We start from the raw sequence: 16,256 nt of genomic DNA, 5'->3' as shown, positions 1-16,256 counted from the left end.
CTGCTGATTGCAGCTTTAGTATTGACATGTCTTAGCTGAAGAAAACTTAGGCTTTAACTATTAAGGTGGAAATCTGGATTGGTCTTTAAGATGGGGTGAAAGTTTTGGATGATAGTGTATTCTCAGAGAAATTATTCAGAATCTAATTTTTAATATGAAAGAATCAATTGGAGAAGTCTAAAAAGTCCAGTGGAATGTGTGTCTTAATTTTACATGTCCTGCCTTGGAAATAGTATTATGTAGAATGTAGGTGATGTGAATTACACTGGTCTTTATGCCAGACTTTAATGTAACACTTTTATATGTCCACCTTTCCTGATTTATTATGTGGGATTTAGGATGAGAATCCAAGTCTAAATGAAATGCCCTTTGAAAGCATTATTTGTAAGATTTTTCTCAACCTACATTTCTTTACTCCCCCAGTAGCTTAAGTACAAGTCTATTATTTTCTTGAATGTAGGTGTGTTGCTCTTATAAACGTAGGATAAACCATGGTAACATGAAAGGGAAAACAAAATTCCTTCTCATTCTATTTGGGATAATTTGAGATTTTAACAATCCTTTTCCTTTTACTTGATTTTATGAGACTAAAACTTGACACCCTTTTAATTGCAGTTATGGTCTCCTTGGTACTCATCCAGTCAAAGTTAAAATGATCTTATCCTATGTGTGTTGCTCCCAAACATGCAAAAGCAAAGCTCAGAATTCTGGAAAACAGGGCAGGCTTGAGAGGGAACATCTTGTGAAGATTGTAATTTGACCTTTGAATCAACTTAGCTGAGTAAATTTTAAATATTATAGGAGAATAAAATAGCAAGCCTCAAGGTGGAATTCCGCCCCCTCTTCCTCACAGAACTATAAACCAGTCAAAAGCTATTTCAGAGATTAAGCTAGAAATGTGTGCCTATCCTTAGCACTTTTTGCTGAGAAATAAAATTCGTCACTAGAGATAAAGGTAGATTTATATTTAATGCCACCCCCATCAATCACTCAGTATATTATTCCAGTCTATCTCCATTTAAGTAGTTGAATCAGGTATAACCAGAAACACTTGATCCCCCTCTCCCATGAGATATTTATGTTTAGCATTGCAAACCTTTCTAACTCTACACTCAAATATGATGGCAATTAAGGGGAAAAAAGCACTTTGACAACTTTGCAGCTTTTGATTAAACCACACCAAGAGGCATGTTACAATAACAATGAAGCATTATGCCAATTATGTTAAATCCTGCTCTCTGCTTAAGCTCATCATGACCTGTTTTAGTGTCCTGTAACTTATCCTTTGGAATGCTTACTCTCATCAATAAAGTGTTCACCTTACAGACAGGGGAGGGGGGCACCAAAGGGAACAAACCACCCCAAATGACTTCTAGAAAACAAGTATTTCTTAACTTTTTATTGACATTGGCAAATTAAAATAGAATAAATTAACAAGTATTTTTTCAAAAAAATGTTTTGTACAAAAATACTGTCAAAATTTCCTAAAAAGCTTTCAACACAGTAGTATCTTTTCATGTACTGAATATAACTATTAGCACAGTGTCAAAAATGTTGAAGACAGAAACAAAATAAAAATCTGTGAAATGTTTGCCACTGACGACATTCCACACCCTATTATTGTCTGTACATATGGGGGAGGGGGGACAGCCAACTTGAAAGTGAACAGTATGACTTTTCCTGATCCAGAACGGTTTGGCCCACATCTGTTTAATCTTCCAGTTTAGCATATTTAAGAAATTAGTCTGTACTCATATGCATAGTTTAAAAAATGAAGCGAGATGGCAGAGTTTGTGCAGTAATATCTGCCCTTCAAAGTTCATGCAACCAACTAATGCAATTTTTTTCCTTTCACTCCTAAATCTGAATGCAGTTCAGTCATTTGAAACCATCTACAAAATCCACAAGATTAAGCAGTTTGCCAAGATTAATATCTAACAGTTGAGCACTGGAGGAAAGTGAGGAAATAAGGAGTAAAAAACAAACAACGAAAAGGACCAAGTTAGCTAGATATTTCAACTACATAAGGGAGGTGAATGTCAAGGCTACAAAAACGAAACAAAAACAGGAAAAAATAAAAAAAAGTGGCAGCAATTTTTTTTTTAAACCAATTTGTACAAGTTTATAGTTTACTTTGTTTCCAAGTTCTCAAACCTTTCAGGATCTGAAAAGTGAGATACTGTGTCTAAGGGAATGTTTTTTTAATTCACACCGAAGAAGTTGGGGGTTTGATTTCTTTCGCCCGGGTTTCGATCGAGTCAACAGCTTACTCTGCTGGGCTGCTGTTTGCACACGAAGTCCGTCATAAAATCAAACTCGTTTTGCCCCAGCCAGAGTTCAGGCAGCTCCTTGATGCGGTCCAAACCCATTTCTATCACTAAGGACATAAGCACTTCCTCGTCGATGAAATCAGTGTCTATGACATTGGGCGGCAGCATTGCAGCAGGGACGTGGGCCACGGAGGCGGGCATGTTGCTGCCACTGCCTCCGCTGCCGCCGCCGCCGCTGCTGCTGCTGCTGCCCGCGCCGCCGCCCGAGGTGCCGCCGGAGCCGCCAGGGGTGCTGCTGCCGCCCGAGCCGCCTGGGGTGCTGCTACCGCCGCTGTGCTTGGGGTTGCAATCTCGGAAGTGCTGGTTTGTCCCGTTCATCTGGTGGCCTGCAGCAGGGTGCAAATCCGGCATGTAGTGGTTGTGGGGGTAGGGGTGATGGTTGAAATACTGGTTGTTGAGCTTCTGCAGCTGCATGCTGGCAGGCAGGGAGCCTCCCTGGCTGGCCACCGGGGGGCCCATGAACTGGGAGTTGTTAAACCTGGCCGCGGGGGCCAGTGCGCTCGGAGGGTGCCCTCCATTCACAGTCCCCGGCCCCATCGCGTGCCTGATGCCGCTCGTGGCATTCATGTTGCCCGCGCCGTAGTGTATGTGGTCGCCCATCAGGGGATTGAAGGGGTGTTGGGGCTGCTGCTGCTGATGGTGATGGGGGCTCGGGAACTGCCCCATGCCCATGCGGTGGGCAGGGTGGTGGTGCAGCCCGTTGGTGCCGTCGGGGAAGCGCCCGTGGTTCATGGCCATCATATGGTCTGCCATCTCTAGTCCTGAAAGTGAAAAGGGCAGACAGTAAGACCAGCACCACACGTGCTGCCCACCAAAGAGCACCCCTTTCCTTGCCTCTGCTCCCCAGGCTCCCCCGGCGCACGTCAGCTGCGAATCACCCCCCAGTTTCCCACTAGTAGCCTGTGCACCCGAGCTCGCCACCTCGGCGGACCTGCCACCCAGCAGAGCTAGGCGCTGCACAAACAGCCCCTTCCCCTGCGATCCGAGTGGTGGGGGGTGTCCGAGCCCACACGCCCCTGTGTTCCCTGAAGTGGCCTAATAAAGGAAGTGCCCCGTAGCCCTGCCGCGAACTTCAGGCATTAAATCAGCCCTCCTCATCCTGTTGTTGCACATCCTGTTGTTATTCCCCAGCTCCGCCTCACGCTCTTCCTCCGGGCAAACCCTGCCCTCGGAGGACTGGGCTGGCAGAAGCCCCAGCCAGCTTCACCCGCCGCGCTTACCTTCCGTCTTTGCGATTTCTGCTCCGAAGACCGAGGGCGGGATCGTCGGGTCCAGGACCGGCTCAGCAGCACATAGAGGGGGCTTTCCTGGAGTGCCGGGTGCTCGCTGTCGCGATGTCGGCGCCGAGGTCTCGCAGCGGTGGCTGGGGCAGATTCGGAGCCGTTCCCTTTTATTTCCCCTCCGCTGCCCTCACAGCTCGGCAGGACCGCCCGGCAGCTGCCAACAATGAGCTGTGTTTCTTAGGGCTTTGGCCACAGTTAATATAAGGGATTTTCAGAAGGGCGGAGCGAGAGCCTCCCCGGCGGGCGGCGCAAAGACGTGGATTCCGGAATTTAGGGCACACTGAACCGGGTCGGGGAGCCGCGTCCCTGCCGCCAGCGGCACGTGCGCAGAGGCTGCGCGCCCAGGCGCCGCCCGGTTGTCCCCCGATTCTGGTTTCCTCTCCCCAAAACGCTAGGGCCAGCTCTGTCACCTCTGGGGCAGCGGGTTTCATTTTCCCGGCCTCCCCGCCTGATGGTAATGCCTACCCGGAGAGGAGCGAGAAAAACTCACCATGTACCTTGACCGGATCTCCCCAACCCAGGGGTCCGTTTCACCTAGTGATACGGCCTGTCTTCTACAGGAAAAGGTTCCCCCCCCCTCAGCGTCCCCGCCCTCCAGAGTGCCTTTTTGACTCCTCGATGCTGCAAAAACCTCTCCAGGCTGCGAAGAATGTCTGTGCTTCCCCGAGTTGTGTTTTTAAAGCTCCGGACAAATAATGCCCTCTCCCTGAGCGCGCTTTCCTGAGCCGTGCTTTTGTGTTTTCATAGGGGCAGCAGATAAACCTAATCTAGATTTGTTCTGCGAGTAGATGCATTTCCCCCACCCCAAGGACAGGAACTGGGGGCGGGGAGATGCAGCGGCTGCAGGTGAACCGAGCGCGCTCGCAGGCCCTGTTGCCTCCACTCCCGCGCGCGGGGATCCGTTCCGCACTTTGGGACCCGCTCGGCGCTCCCGGGGTACGTGTGCTTCTGCTAAGTTTGCGTTTGCAGCTCTTGGTAGCTTTGGCATCCGAGCTGAGGCGTCTCAGCTCTGTAAACAAACTCAGCGATCCTCGTCCCCAGATCCACCTTTTTGCACATACACAGTTACTTGCTTCTGCTATTGCCCTTGATCCGGGAGGTGGGGGTGTGTGCAAACTTGCACAGCCTCCCTCCGGGCTCTGCCTGACGGTTTGGGGTTGATTTAGAAGCAAATGGGTTTGTAATTAAGAAATTCGAGGGCTGAGTCGGGCTGCTGTTGCTGGAAAAGGAAAACAAATAGATAACATGGTAATCGCTTTGTAAATAAAGTCGTTCTGGAGGTGGGCACGTAGCGGCACGTCCCGTATGGCATGGTGTGTGCACACACACTGCTGGGACTCTTCCTTTTCAGTGAAATTGTTCAGTGGAGCAATAGGCGATAATAATAACCCTGCTTGCAGAACGCGGCACAACGAGCCGGGTCGCCCATTTGGCTCATTGACTTGCAAATAAAACCCCTAACACAGGTCTGGGCCACTACCCAGTCGGAGATCTCTTGCTTTCTCACACGGAGAAGTCGAGTTATGTCCCCGATACCATGATGAGGCTACTCCAAGCTTTTATACTGCTCTTCATGTGGTAAAATCGAGTTTAGCGTTCTGAATAAGGACTTCTGTGTAGAGTTGTTTCTTATGACTCAATAGCCATTGAAGACTTCCTGCTGCGAAGAGCCAGCCCCCCCCCCCCTTTTCTCCTTTTTAGCTCCCAGGACTTTTTTAGGTTCTATTTTTGAGGGGCTGTAAATTCGCATATATATAGTTTCTTTCTGCCTTCCTTTCCTTCCTTTTCCAGGCTTTCCAGCATTTATAACCAGGTATGCAAATACTTTTGAAATCTCAAAATTATTTATTTTTTGATGACAGAAGTACAGAGTACACTGCATTGTTGGTTGCAAAAATTCCTTATTCTGTCCACCCACGACCTTTGTCGGTAGGTAATGGACGTACAATTACAGAATCAGAGGCTTGGAAGAGACCTGAAGGGACCACTTCCTATCAAAAAATAGATCCTCAAATGTTGGTTAACTCCAGATAATGATTGGCACCTATTCGTCAATCCAGATGGGTGTATTCGCTTCCTAGGACTGACATAACAGAATGCCATGCTTAAACATCAAAAGTTTTGGGGGCCAGATTAAAAAATTGCTGGACAGATTGTTTACTTCTTTCTTTCTTCTGCAGTGGCTTGCGACACAAGAACAGCTTTTGAGTGTCTAATCTAAATTCCTCTTGTAACCATTAAGGAAAGGCACAGCACCATCCAGCTCCAGTAGTTCTACAAACTATTGGGAAATCCCTGGAAAGGTTATTTGCCCATCCCCCACCCCTTAAAGGGGGAAAAACACTTCTGGGACCAGCTGGTTGGAATACCGCATGCTTTCTCATTTACTTTCTCCAATGAATGTTCCCCAGGTGCTGGCACTTTCTTAGTACCTGGATATACAAACAAGATAGGAGGTCATGGTCACAAGGAAGAGTCAGACAAATAGACCCTTGTGATAAATGCCACAACAGCTTGGACGCAAGGGCTTCCTAGCACATACAGGAGGGAGCATCAAACCCTGTCTTGAGAGCTCTAGGAGGTTTCCAAGGGGGAAATGGTCACAAAGTTGAAGTCCAAGGATGAACAGAAGATTGTCCCCACCAGAACAGGAGTTGGAAAGCCTTGGCCAAGGAATTAAGGCAAAGATGACAGAACAGAGTGGAGAGGTACACTGCAGTTGGTTCCTAAGGGCTTTGTGTCCCCATGCTGAGAGATTTGGATTGTGTCTGCAAGACTGAGAGGCGTTTGAAAGTATGTGAAACCATGAGATGGTATTGTGGAAGAATGGTGTCAAGACTGGAAACAGGGAGTCCAGTGAGGGGGTAGTTGTAGTACACGGGGTACAGGAAGCCTTGTGTAACCAGGGGTTTATCCTGTGAACCTGGGTAAGGCAGTGACCTCTCTGATCCTTCCAGTGCTCAATGGGTGTGTTAATTTACTAGAACTGGCATAACAGAATGTTATACTTAAACAGCAAAAGTTCTGGGGTCAGAAATGGCAGATCAAGGTTTCGGCAGGGTTAGTTCTGAAGGCTGTGCTGGTAAATCTGTCCTATGGCTGTCTTCTAATTTTGTGTGGTTTTCTGGGGGTCTTTGATGTTTACTTTTGTAAATGTGTCACTCTGATCGCTGCCCTCATCTTCACTTGGCATTTTCCCCTGTATGCGGTGTTGGTTGTATTGGGTTAGGGCCTATCCTAATGACTTCATTTCTACTTGATCACCTCTGTAAAGATCCTATCAAATCAGACACAATTCCTAGATATTAAGGGTTAGGAATACAATGTATCTTTTTAGGGGGACACAGTTCCTGTCAAATCAGATCACAATTCCTAGGTCCTAGGGGTTAGGAATACAGTGTATCCTTTTTGCAGACACAGTTCAACGTGTAACAGTGGTGAAGAAATGAGGTGAAGCCCTTGCTGCTGAAGGAGAAACTGAGTGGAATTCCCTTCCCAGATGCCTGCTGTCCCATATTCTCATTTCTTCTTGATTCTGCACAAATTCTGCCTCAATCAGGTCTCCCTCACTGTCCTACACAAATAGCAATATCCTCTCTGTTTCCTTGCTCTGTTTTATTTTTCTTCTTATGACCTGGTCCCACCTGACTGTTGCACAGTAAATTGACCATTTACTCCCTCCCCACTAGAATGGCAGCGCCAGGAGAGCAGAGACCCAGATTATTTTGTTCTGTATCTAAAACAAGTGTTGGCATGGATTAGACTTTCCCTGATAATGGTGAGTGAGTGAAATACCACCCAGGTACCAAGGGAACCCAAATGAAGGGTCAGGGAAAGATTTCTGGTGGATATTCTCAAGGTTGGAAGTGGAAAAATCTAGTAGAAAAGGAGGACAGCTGCCGGCCACCGTGTGCATTGTGGCCTATCGTTCACTTGGGCAAAACTGTTAAGGGTTTGGGAAGAAGGTGCACCTGGGGATCATTGATGGCTGGTGATGGAGGAAGGGTCCCATTGGTATGAACTTTTAACTGAAATGGAACTTTCAGAGGTGAGCCTCCAGCTTTAGCTGAAATCTATTTTTTAAAAAAAAATTTTAATTTTAATTTTTTTAGTTGTTGATGGACATTTATTTTAATCATTTATTTATATGTGGTGCTGAGAATCAAACCCAGTGCCACATGCATGTGAGGTAAGTGCTCTACCACTGAGCCACAACCTCAGCCTATTTTGAGTAAAGGCCGACTGAAGGGCCCAACTTCAAACAACGTCCGACAAGAGCTTGTACTTGTGTGGTGGTGTGGGGGTGGGAGTAGGGTAGAACCTAAGGCTGTGTTTTGCACTTCATCTAAATCATCTCACTTAATCCTTAACAAGCAGGGATTACTCCATCACATTAGTAAAGAGGACTCTGAGTTTCAGAGAGTTTTGAAAAATGAGAAAGAAAGGAAAAAAACAAAAACAAAAACAAAAAAAACCCCCCAAAACCCTTAAAGTAATAACAAAGAAATGAGTGGCTACCTTCTTAGAGGGAGAGGAATAAGGAAGAGGGAAGAGAAAGAGAGAGAGCCTATGAACATGTGGTTAATACAGGCAGAATCCCTGTAAGCAACCTGGCGCTATCTGCAAGTTGAATAAATAACATTTATGTGTGTGTGTGGTGTATGTATCAAAATAATGTATGCATATCACTTTTCTTTGTGTGTGATACTGGGGATTGAACCCAGAGGCACTCTACTACTGAGCTATATCCTCCAATTCCCATTTTTAATCTTTTATTTTTGAGACAGGGTCTCATTGGGTTGCCCAGGCTATCCTTGAACTTGTGGTCCTCCTGCCTCAGCATCCTGAGTCACTGAAATTACAGGTGTAGACCACCATGCCAGGTCTGTATCTCACTTTAAAACTTATAGATTTGATTCTAGTCAATACAAATTTGCTTAAAATCATTACTAAACTGACAATAGATTTTCTGTTTTTATAAATTTTCTCGTTCAATAGAAATCAGACTGTCATCATGTGGTAAACAGTGAAATGTTTATATTAAAAAGGGATCTTTAAGCTGATGAAGTTGATAGTATTTTGTCTGAGAAGTTGCTTAAAATAACATTCTGAAACAGTAGCCCTTGTGATCCTGAAAAGTGGGGCCTGAGGATCTGTGTTTTTTTTGTTTTTTTTTTTTAGTTAGCTTTGCAAACCACCAGTCTTGTCTACAGGTGGATGACAACATGGGTTCTTGTCAGAGTTATGAGTGTAGTAGGTTTGTGCTCGTAATGTCCCTTCCCCTGAATTGCCACCTGTTCCACCCCTCCTGCCCATAACTGTAATTTTGCCCATTCTTTAGGTCCAACTCAGATGTCTTCTCCTCTTTCCAGGCTTCCCCAGTCTCCCAGATGGAAAGAATTATGAAATCTTTGCTGCTTCCAGGGCATTCTGCTCAGATCTTCCTTTACAACCCATTCTGGCTTGAGTTATGGGTATTTGTGTCTTCCTGTGCCCTTTTCTATAATGGTAGAGGTTCTTTGATGAGACCCACTGGGCTGCGCAGTGTCATGAATAGAACAGAGTTGATCTTGTGTTAGTTTGCTAGAACTGGATAAGAAAATCAGACTGCGTGGTTGAAACCACAGAAATTTATTTTCTCACAATTTTAGAGGCTATAAGTCTAAGATCAATGTGTCAGCCATCTAGCTTCTTCTGAAGGCTCTCTTCTTGGCTTCCAGGTGTCCCCTTTCTTACTCTGTCCTCACTGGGTCTTTTCTTTGCGTGCAGGACACCTGAGGTTTCTTCTGTGTGTGCACACTTCCTCTTTTTATAAAAACACTGGTCAGATTAGATGAGGACCCCCACCCTGGTGACCTCATTTAATGTAGTCACCTCTTTAAAGACCTAACCTCCAAATATAGTTACATTCCGAGGGACTGGAAGTTAGCACTTCAGCATAGGAATTTGAGGTGCCCACCATTCAGCCTGTTACCGGTTGTACAGATTTTTTAAAAATTAATGGACATTTTATTTACAACTTTTAACAGTTACACTAGGGGACATTCACATTGGTTTTGAAGTTGACTAAGAGGTGTGTTGGAAGGCAGAAGAAAATTTCAGAGACTTGAAGTAATTGGAGGAAGACTCCATCAAAAACCAGATTTATATTCAATAAGAAAAACTCCACTGGTTCCACAATGACAATAACAAATTATGTGAGTATTGTGGAGGCAATTACTGAGTAGTCATAACAAGTTCAGCCAATGAAAGAAAAAAATTATGGATCATTCTGTGCTATTGGTTGGTTGAATCAGGCAGCAGTGAAATTCTATTATTAGAAAGGAAACAACTTGAAGTGTATGAAAAGTAAGACTAGCACATGATAGAGCTGGAAGTAATCCTTTTGCTACACTTGGCTCTTCTTAGAGATCATGGTTGGTTTGTAACTTTACATTTTAATAAAGAGTTACAGAAACCAAAGAAGATTTTTTTTTTAAGGAAATATATTTTAAAGGGATGGGAAATGGGACTTATAATGGCTATGTAATCTGGAGAAGAAAAGGCTGTCAGGTGACTTAATACATATGTTCTGGTATACACACAGGAAAACTAATATGGTGGATCCTTTCCAGATGTTTTCTTTTTCCACTGAGACAAAGAAAAAAGGAAAGCATTTTTAAAAAAGAGCTTTCGATCAGTGGTTCCCAAATTGTGTTCTGCAGACCTTGAGTATTCTCAACTTCATTTTATGTTCTATATATCTTAAGGGTTTCTGTTTTATTTAGTTTGAAAACATTGTTCTGATGTTAAACAGTTATGAAAACTAATGCTTTGGATAATACATAAAAATTAGAATTCTACTCCCAGATGAGACTTTAAAAATAACCATTCATCCCAACTCCTTCATCCTCTAGATGAGAAATCAGAGGTTTTCAGAGGTTAAGTGACTTGCTCAGAAAAGACTTCCTAAACATCAGGATTTTAAAACACCAGTGCAGATTATCAGAGGACACTGTCTTTCCAAGGATTCAGTGAAATAGGATAAGGATGTTTTGAGTGGTTTGCATCAGCAGTTCCCAACTGGAGTTCTATATTGTAGGGGAGTGGGTCATAGAAGATAGTTGCAGAATCTATATCTACTTCTACTTTTTAAAAAGTGGAAGTAAATCGCTTGAAAGTATTTTTCCAGTTCAAACTGGATGACTGAGAGTGTGTGCGTAGTGTGTCCCTAGTGAGTGTGTTACAGAGATCTGAGGAGCAGATACCTAACACAGTTATTCTCAGCTGAATATCCCTGTTGAAGTGTTGGGTCTACTATTTTACAACTTTTAAGTTGTTTTTAATTTTTCAAATGTGAATTTTTTTTTTAAAGATAGAAGACTACTGGTTCTGAATAAAATAAATCAGTGAGAAATGTAAACATGATAATTATTCTGCAAATGACTTATGATGTTGCTTACCTTATCCAGAGTTTGTATTTGCATAATGAAAATTCCCCTATTTCACAAATATATAACTCTAGGACTCAAAAATCAATGCTCAAAACAGTGATGATTACACCCAATTTGGCCTTCAATGTATTAGAAATAATGATTCAACAGCTCCCCCGATACACACAAATAATTGTGGAAGTATGTTTATAAATAATAATCTGAAACTATTCATTTGATCTCATTATTTATAAATAAAGCACAAATATTGTTTTTAAAAATCCCAGTGGATTTTATTGTCCCAGTTGATTTTTTAAGTATAAAATTGTAGAACTAAAGAACATCAGGAGATGAAAATATTTTATTTTATTTTTTGATATAATATGTAGTTATATCTCAATACATTCCTAAATGCTTATTTGGTCCAAAATTCAAAGAGAATATATTCTCAATTTTGAATTTGTCAGGAGGTTATGTTTTTCTTTATATACTTAAGTTAAAATAAATTATATCATAAATCATAAATGTCTACTACATTAAAATAGGTTTATGTTTTTTGTAGTGAATATTATTAAAAATTAGGTTAAAATACACTTCAGAACAAACTTTGTTTCTAAGTTATAATGTTTTATGTGAACTCCCTTATTTTAATGTTTCAGACAAAAAACTTTATACATAACTTAGAAATGCCTAAGTGGTTCAGGAGACAATAAGGAAGAGGACTCATAAGACAGAAATGTTGGAAAATACTGGTTCCAGTCAGTATTTCTCAAGAGTAATATATAAATCTTTCTCAAAAGGAAAAAAAAAAAAACCCTTTAAGGTCTTAAGTGTTTATTAAATTATTTTTATTATATTTCTTACAGGTATAAAAATAGAAAATAATGTGATAGCTTTATACTTATAGCTCTTATAAAACTATAATAGTAGAGCACATTTCCATGTTAAATAAGAATGAAACTGCTGAAGTAATAACATTTGAAATTAACAACATTTACATGGTAGATTTTGTCCAAATTAACTTACCCCTTTGCACTATGAATCTAGCAACAACAACTACAGCATACATTTTTTTCCTACTGAGTTTAGCCTGCTGATGCTATAGTGTGTCATACAACGAAAACTTGTATTCAATTAGTCATGACTTCATTTGATCTTCATGTGGGGTGCATATAGCACATATATCAGAGCTACTTTTCTTCTTTTCTTATTAATGTTCAATATTTAAAATAGTGCTGCTTAGCATCATCACAATTAGAATCATAAATCTAAATATTGGAGGATGATCATCTGAATGATATATAATATGCTTCTAATAATTTGTTTAAAATTATCAACTATCAAAATACATTCTATTATCATGTGTAACTAAAAAGAAAAAAAAAAAAACCCAGAAAATAATATCACATGTACTAAAAAAAAAATCACAAAATGAAAATATAAAATTAAAGAATTCTTGAAGAGAAAAAGAGAATTCCCATAGAATATTAAGGATGGTGAAGGGTCCATGAACTCCAATGAAATAAACACTAATTTTGGTGGTAGCCAGTATAAATATTTTGGATCATATAACTATTTGTTATAATCAATAATATAAGTGGAAAGCTATGGAAAGGTTAAATTATTGGAAAGTCTGACATTATTCAATTCCTTTTAAAAATAAAGGGTTCTTTTCTATGTCAAATAAATATAGGAACCCAAAGTTGTCTTTGAGTTCAAATTTTTTTTTTAAAATCACTGACTCATTAGTTTCTTCCATTCATTCAAATACCAGTTCTTCAGAAATCCTTTTGTAGTCTGGTAAAAAGTGGCTAAGAATTATATTTGTATTAGTATATAAATTACTTGGATTTTAGATGGTATTTTCTGGAGTCCTTAGAGGCACTTCAGTTCTTTTAAGTATTTTAAACAATCTTGTTTACACCCTTACTTGTTATGAGCAAGGGATTTCTAGGCTAATTTGACATGCAGTCTGGTTTCTGGAATCTGTGTGTGGGGACACTGGAGAAGGACCCTCAGCACTTCAAGATAAGATTATCTTCTGTGAGTGAAATAAAGGAGTATAAACATGTACAAGATAAGATCAGCATCTTTAGCAGAAAAATCCCGGCTTCCTGGCCTCTTGTGTACCTTGGGAGGTGTAGCTATGAGAATTCCAGGCACCAGAAGGACCTATCCCCTATTGTAAATGAATCAACTGCCCTTCGTCAATCCTTGTGAATTTGATGAGTGTGTGAGCTAGTTCAGCTCTGGATGGATGGACCGCAGAACTGAAGCTGGGCCTTGGTTTTGGTGGCATTACTGAAGAAAAGGCACAGGGACAGTGACTGATCTTTGGCCTCCCTCCCTTATTGTTTTCTCTGTGTTACAATTGCAGTGCATCTGTTGGAATAATCTTAAATTTTGAATTGTTAGTATCCTACTTACTGATATCTTATAATGCTTTGTCATTCTGTGAAGTTGTACAGTGATTTTGCTTTAGATAGTAAGGTCCCCATTCTTGCCCATTATGTATATATATAGTCATGGGTCATATAGCTATGGGGATGTGTTCTGAGAGATGCATTGTTAGGAAACTTTATCATCGTAGACCATCAGAGAATGTTCTTATATAAACTAAGACAGGTGAGATATCACTAAGCTACATGATCTTTGGGACCACTATTGTATATGTGTTCCATTGTTGCCTGAAATGTCATTTTGTGGTATGTGACTATAATATCTTGTGATTTTTCTTCATAGTTCCTCTCATAATGTATACTTCAACATTTGTTGTGACTCCTTAATTAATGTCCCCATGATGGCAGGGAGAAGGTTTTTGTCTTATCCTGAGTTTCACATTATCTAATCCCTGTACAAAAATAGTACCTGACTCAGGGTAGGAGATTATGAAACTAAAAATTCAAATTCCTCTAACCCTTACAATTCAAGCAATTGAGATCTTCTTTTAAACCCCCTTTCAAAAAACATTTTTTTAAAAAAAATGTTTTCCAACCTTCTGGCTTGCCATGGTGTGGACCCTCAAAATTTTCTCCCTAAATGCAAATCTAGCTAAATAATTTAGGAAGGTCATTTATAAAACTGATTATTGTTTGTATTTGCAATCTTTTTCAGTCTTTCTTTCCTTCACCACCCTGTCAAGATTCCAAATCCTTTGCAGGCATTTGAGCTCTTGTTTGAGCCACTGTTTTTGTGTTGGCTTTGGTGCCTTCTTGGAGCATCATGAAGAGGAAGAGAATTCTGAGAGAGAATCAGTTCTTGGTCTGGAGATAAGGAACACTTAGACCCATTCCTTTCCACATTTCACAGGATATTATGGAAGTAGACCCAGTGGAAGGTGAACCATCTGTACTTCCCTCTGAGCCCTGTGGATTCATTCCCAAATGATCTGGTATGAGTGGAGTGTAATGATGCCCTTTATGAACCGTTAATACAGATAGAAATTCCAGAACATAAAACACCAACAAGTAGTCCTTTACATGAGCTTTGTTGCTTATCAGGGAGCCCTCCTTGGAAAGGAGGGAGAATAAACTAATGCAAATGTGAAGAGAAAGGTCCAGAATTCATAAGCCCAGATGAACTCTGCTGCCTGAGATCTCAGAGTAGATAAAGGTGCTTGATCAGAACCTACAGAGAGAACTCACTGGGTTTGCTCCAACAGAGAATAGCTTTCCTACATATCAATCTTGCCCCACCCCCACTGCTGCCACCGCAGTCTCCTCCTGGCTGGGGACTGTGACTTATTTTAATGTCCTAACACAGCACAGTAGGAATTTAGAGCATGGTCTGTGTATATTCTCAAGCCCTTTTCTTTTTCATGGCACTTGACTTATAGAGGGACGTTAGTTCAGGAAAAGCAGATTTTGACAAATAAAGTTAACTCAGGAAATAAATATAAGTTCAATAAGAGATCAGAAACCATTTTATCCCTTTATATGTGGTCCAATTAAATTGAAATGGAAGTCAGAAATACAAATGGAGCTGATACTCAGTCATTTGGTGGGCAGCAAAGTGCATTCATTGGCTTTACAAAACTCTTTGAAAGTATTTGTTAATTTATTTTTTTGGTGGGAGTGGGGGTCTTCCCAGTTACTGAGTATGCCTGGATTTTACAGAAGTTCACTGAGGTTCTAGTCTGTGTGGGGATCTGTTTTTCTCTGATGACCAACGTTGGTGACTCTGTGTTGGAGGCCTTCTTTGCTATTGAGACTGCACACCTGAATCGTAATGATAGCAGTTCCATCTATTGATGTAGCACCTAAAAGCGAAAGGACCTGGGCAGCTAGAGCTAGAAAGTTTTCCACTTTCTTTAAACTCATCAAGTTACAAATACTGTCAAAACTCTTTGAGGAGTTTATGTAGTAGCTGGTTCACAGAGTTGGACTATAAAATCATGGAAAAGATTTCAGAAGCACACGTGAACTGTGCCTGATTCTAGCCACACCATGCATGCTGATGACAGAGTGTTTGAAGAAGATTCATAAGAATCATGGAGTCATAGTAAGTTACTGATGGAAGGGACAACATATACCATCTAGTCCAACACACTTGATTTACAGGTTACAGAAATTCAGGCAAAGGGAGATGAAGTGACTTGCCCAAGGTCACAGAGGGGATCAAAAACAAAATCTAAGGGAGTTGCAGATTATATGAACTGTCTGTGGAGTTCATGCTCTGTTGTTTATGTCCTGCTGACGAGTCTGAAGGGATCAACTGTGCACCAGCTGCCACTGGAGAAAACCTATGTGGAGTCAGACTTCACTCACAGTAGAGACCAAAGACACCACCATGAGGAGGGCTGGGAGTTAGGAAAATGGCCAGTACTCTTAGTTCTCCGACTCCCTGAAAAGCCAGCTCCATATCAGAACTTAAACTGGGCTTTGTGTGTAGGTCAGCCTGGTGGCTGGCAGTGTGCTTGGAGAGACAAAGGTCAAGGACCCTTACTCTGCCAAGAGCATAGACCCTGTTTGTGGCCAAGATTTTGATGTGTTGTTTTTACATTATTTCATGAAAAGTTTTTATGATGGGCAGAAGCCATGGTTTGAAAAATACTGGGAAGGAAAAGTGGTGATACAGAGGGGAAATCAGGGTCCCAGTGAGGAATCTGAGAACCTGGGGTACCATTACAATTCAGACCCAGAGGAAGACGGCTCTTTGGTTGGAGAGTCCGAAAAAGGAAAGTGCCTAATATGGATTTTTCTAACAAGGTCTTTCCCCTAGCTTAGTTGTAC

The 16,256-nt window shown here is 41.6% G+C and overlaps 1 protein-coding gene across 1 annotated transcript; it reads right to left on the bottom strand.

Annotated features, from left to right (window-relative positions):
- Positions 1 to 1,373: 1,373 nt before the first annotated feature.
- On the bottom strand, positions 1,374 to 3,799 carry Cited2 (Cbp/p300 interacting transactivator with Glu/Asp rich carboxy-terminal domain 2). Its single transcript, XM_047558189.1, has 2 exons — positions 3,551 to 3,799; positions 1,374 to 3,091 (listed from the first exon to the last, which is right to left on the bottom strand). Exon 2 carries the CDS (start codon positions 3,081 to 3,083, stop codon positions 2,259 to 2,261), a length of 825 nt encoding a protein of 274 aa, XP_047414145.1. The 5' UTR covers positions 3,084 to 3,091; positions 3,551 to 3,799; the 3' UTR covers positions 1,374 to 2,258.
- Between the last annotated feature and the right edge of the window lie 12,457 nt (positions 3,800 to 16,256).

The sequence above is a fragment of the Sciurus carolinensis genome, chromosome 7 (genome assembly GCF_902686445.1).
Source record: "Sciurus carolinensis chromosome 7, mSciCar1.2, whole genome shotgun sequence".
Lineage (NCBI taxonomy): Eukaryota > Metazoa > Chordata > Mammalia > Rodentia > Sciuridae > Sciurus > Sciurus carolinensis.
This window is presented reverse-complemented; position numbering and strand designations above follow the sequence as displayed.

Bases quoted from the DNA above. Each gene is read 5' to 3' on its own strand.
- Cited2 (XM_047558189.1), bottom strand. From the start codon at position 3,083: ATGGCAGACCATATGATGGCCATGAACCACGGGCGCTTCCCCGACGGC.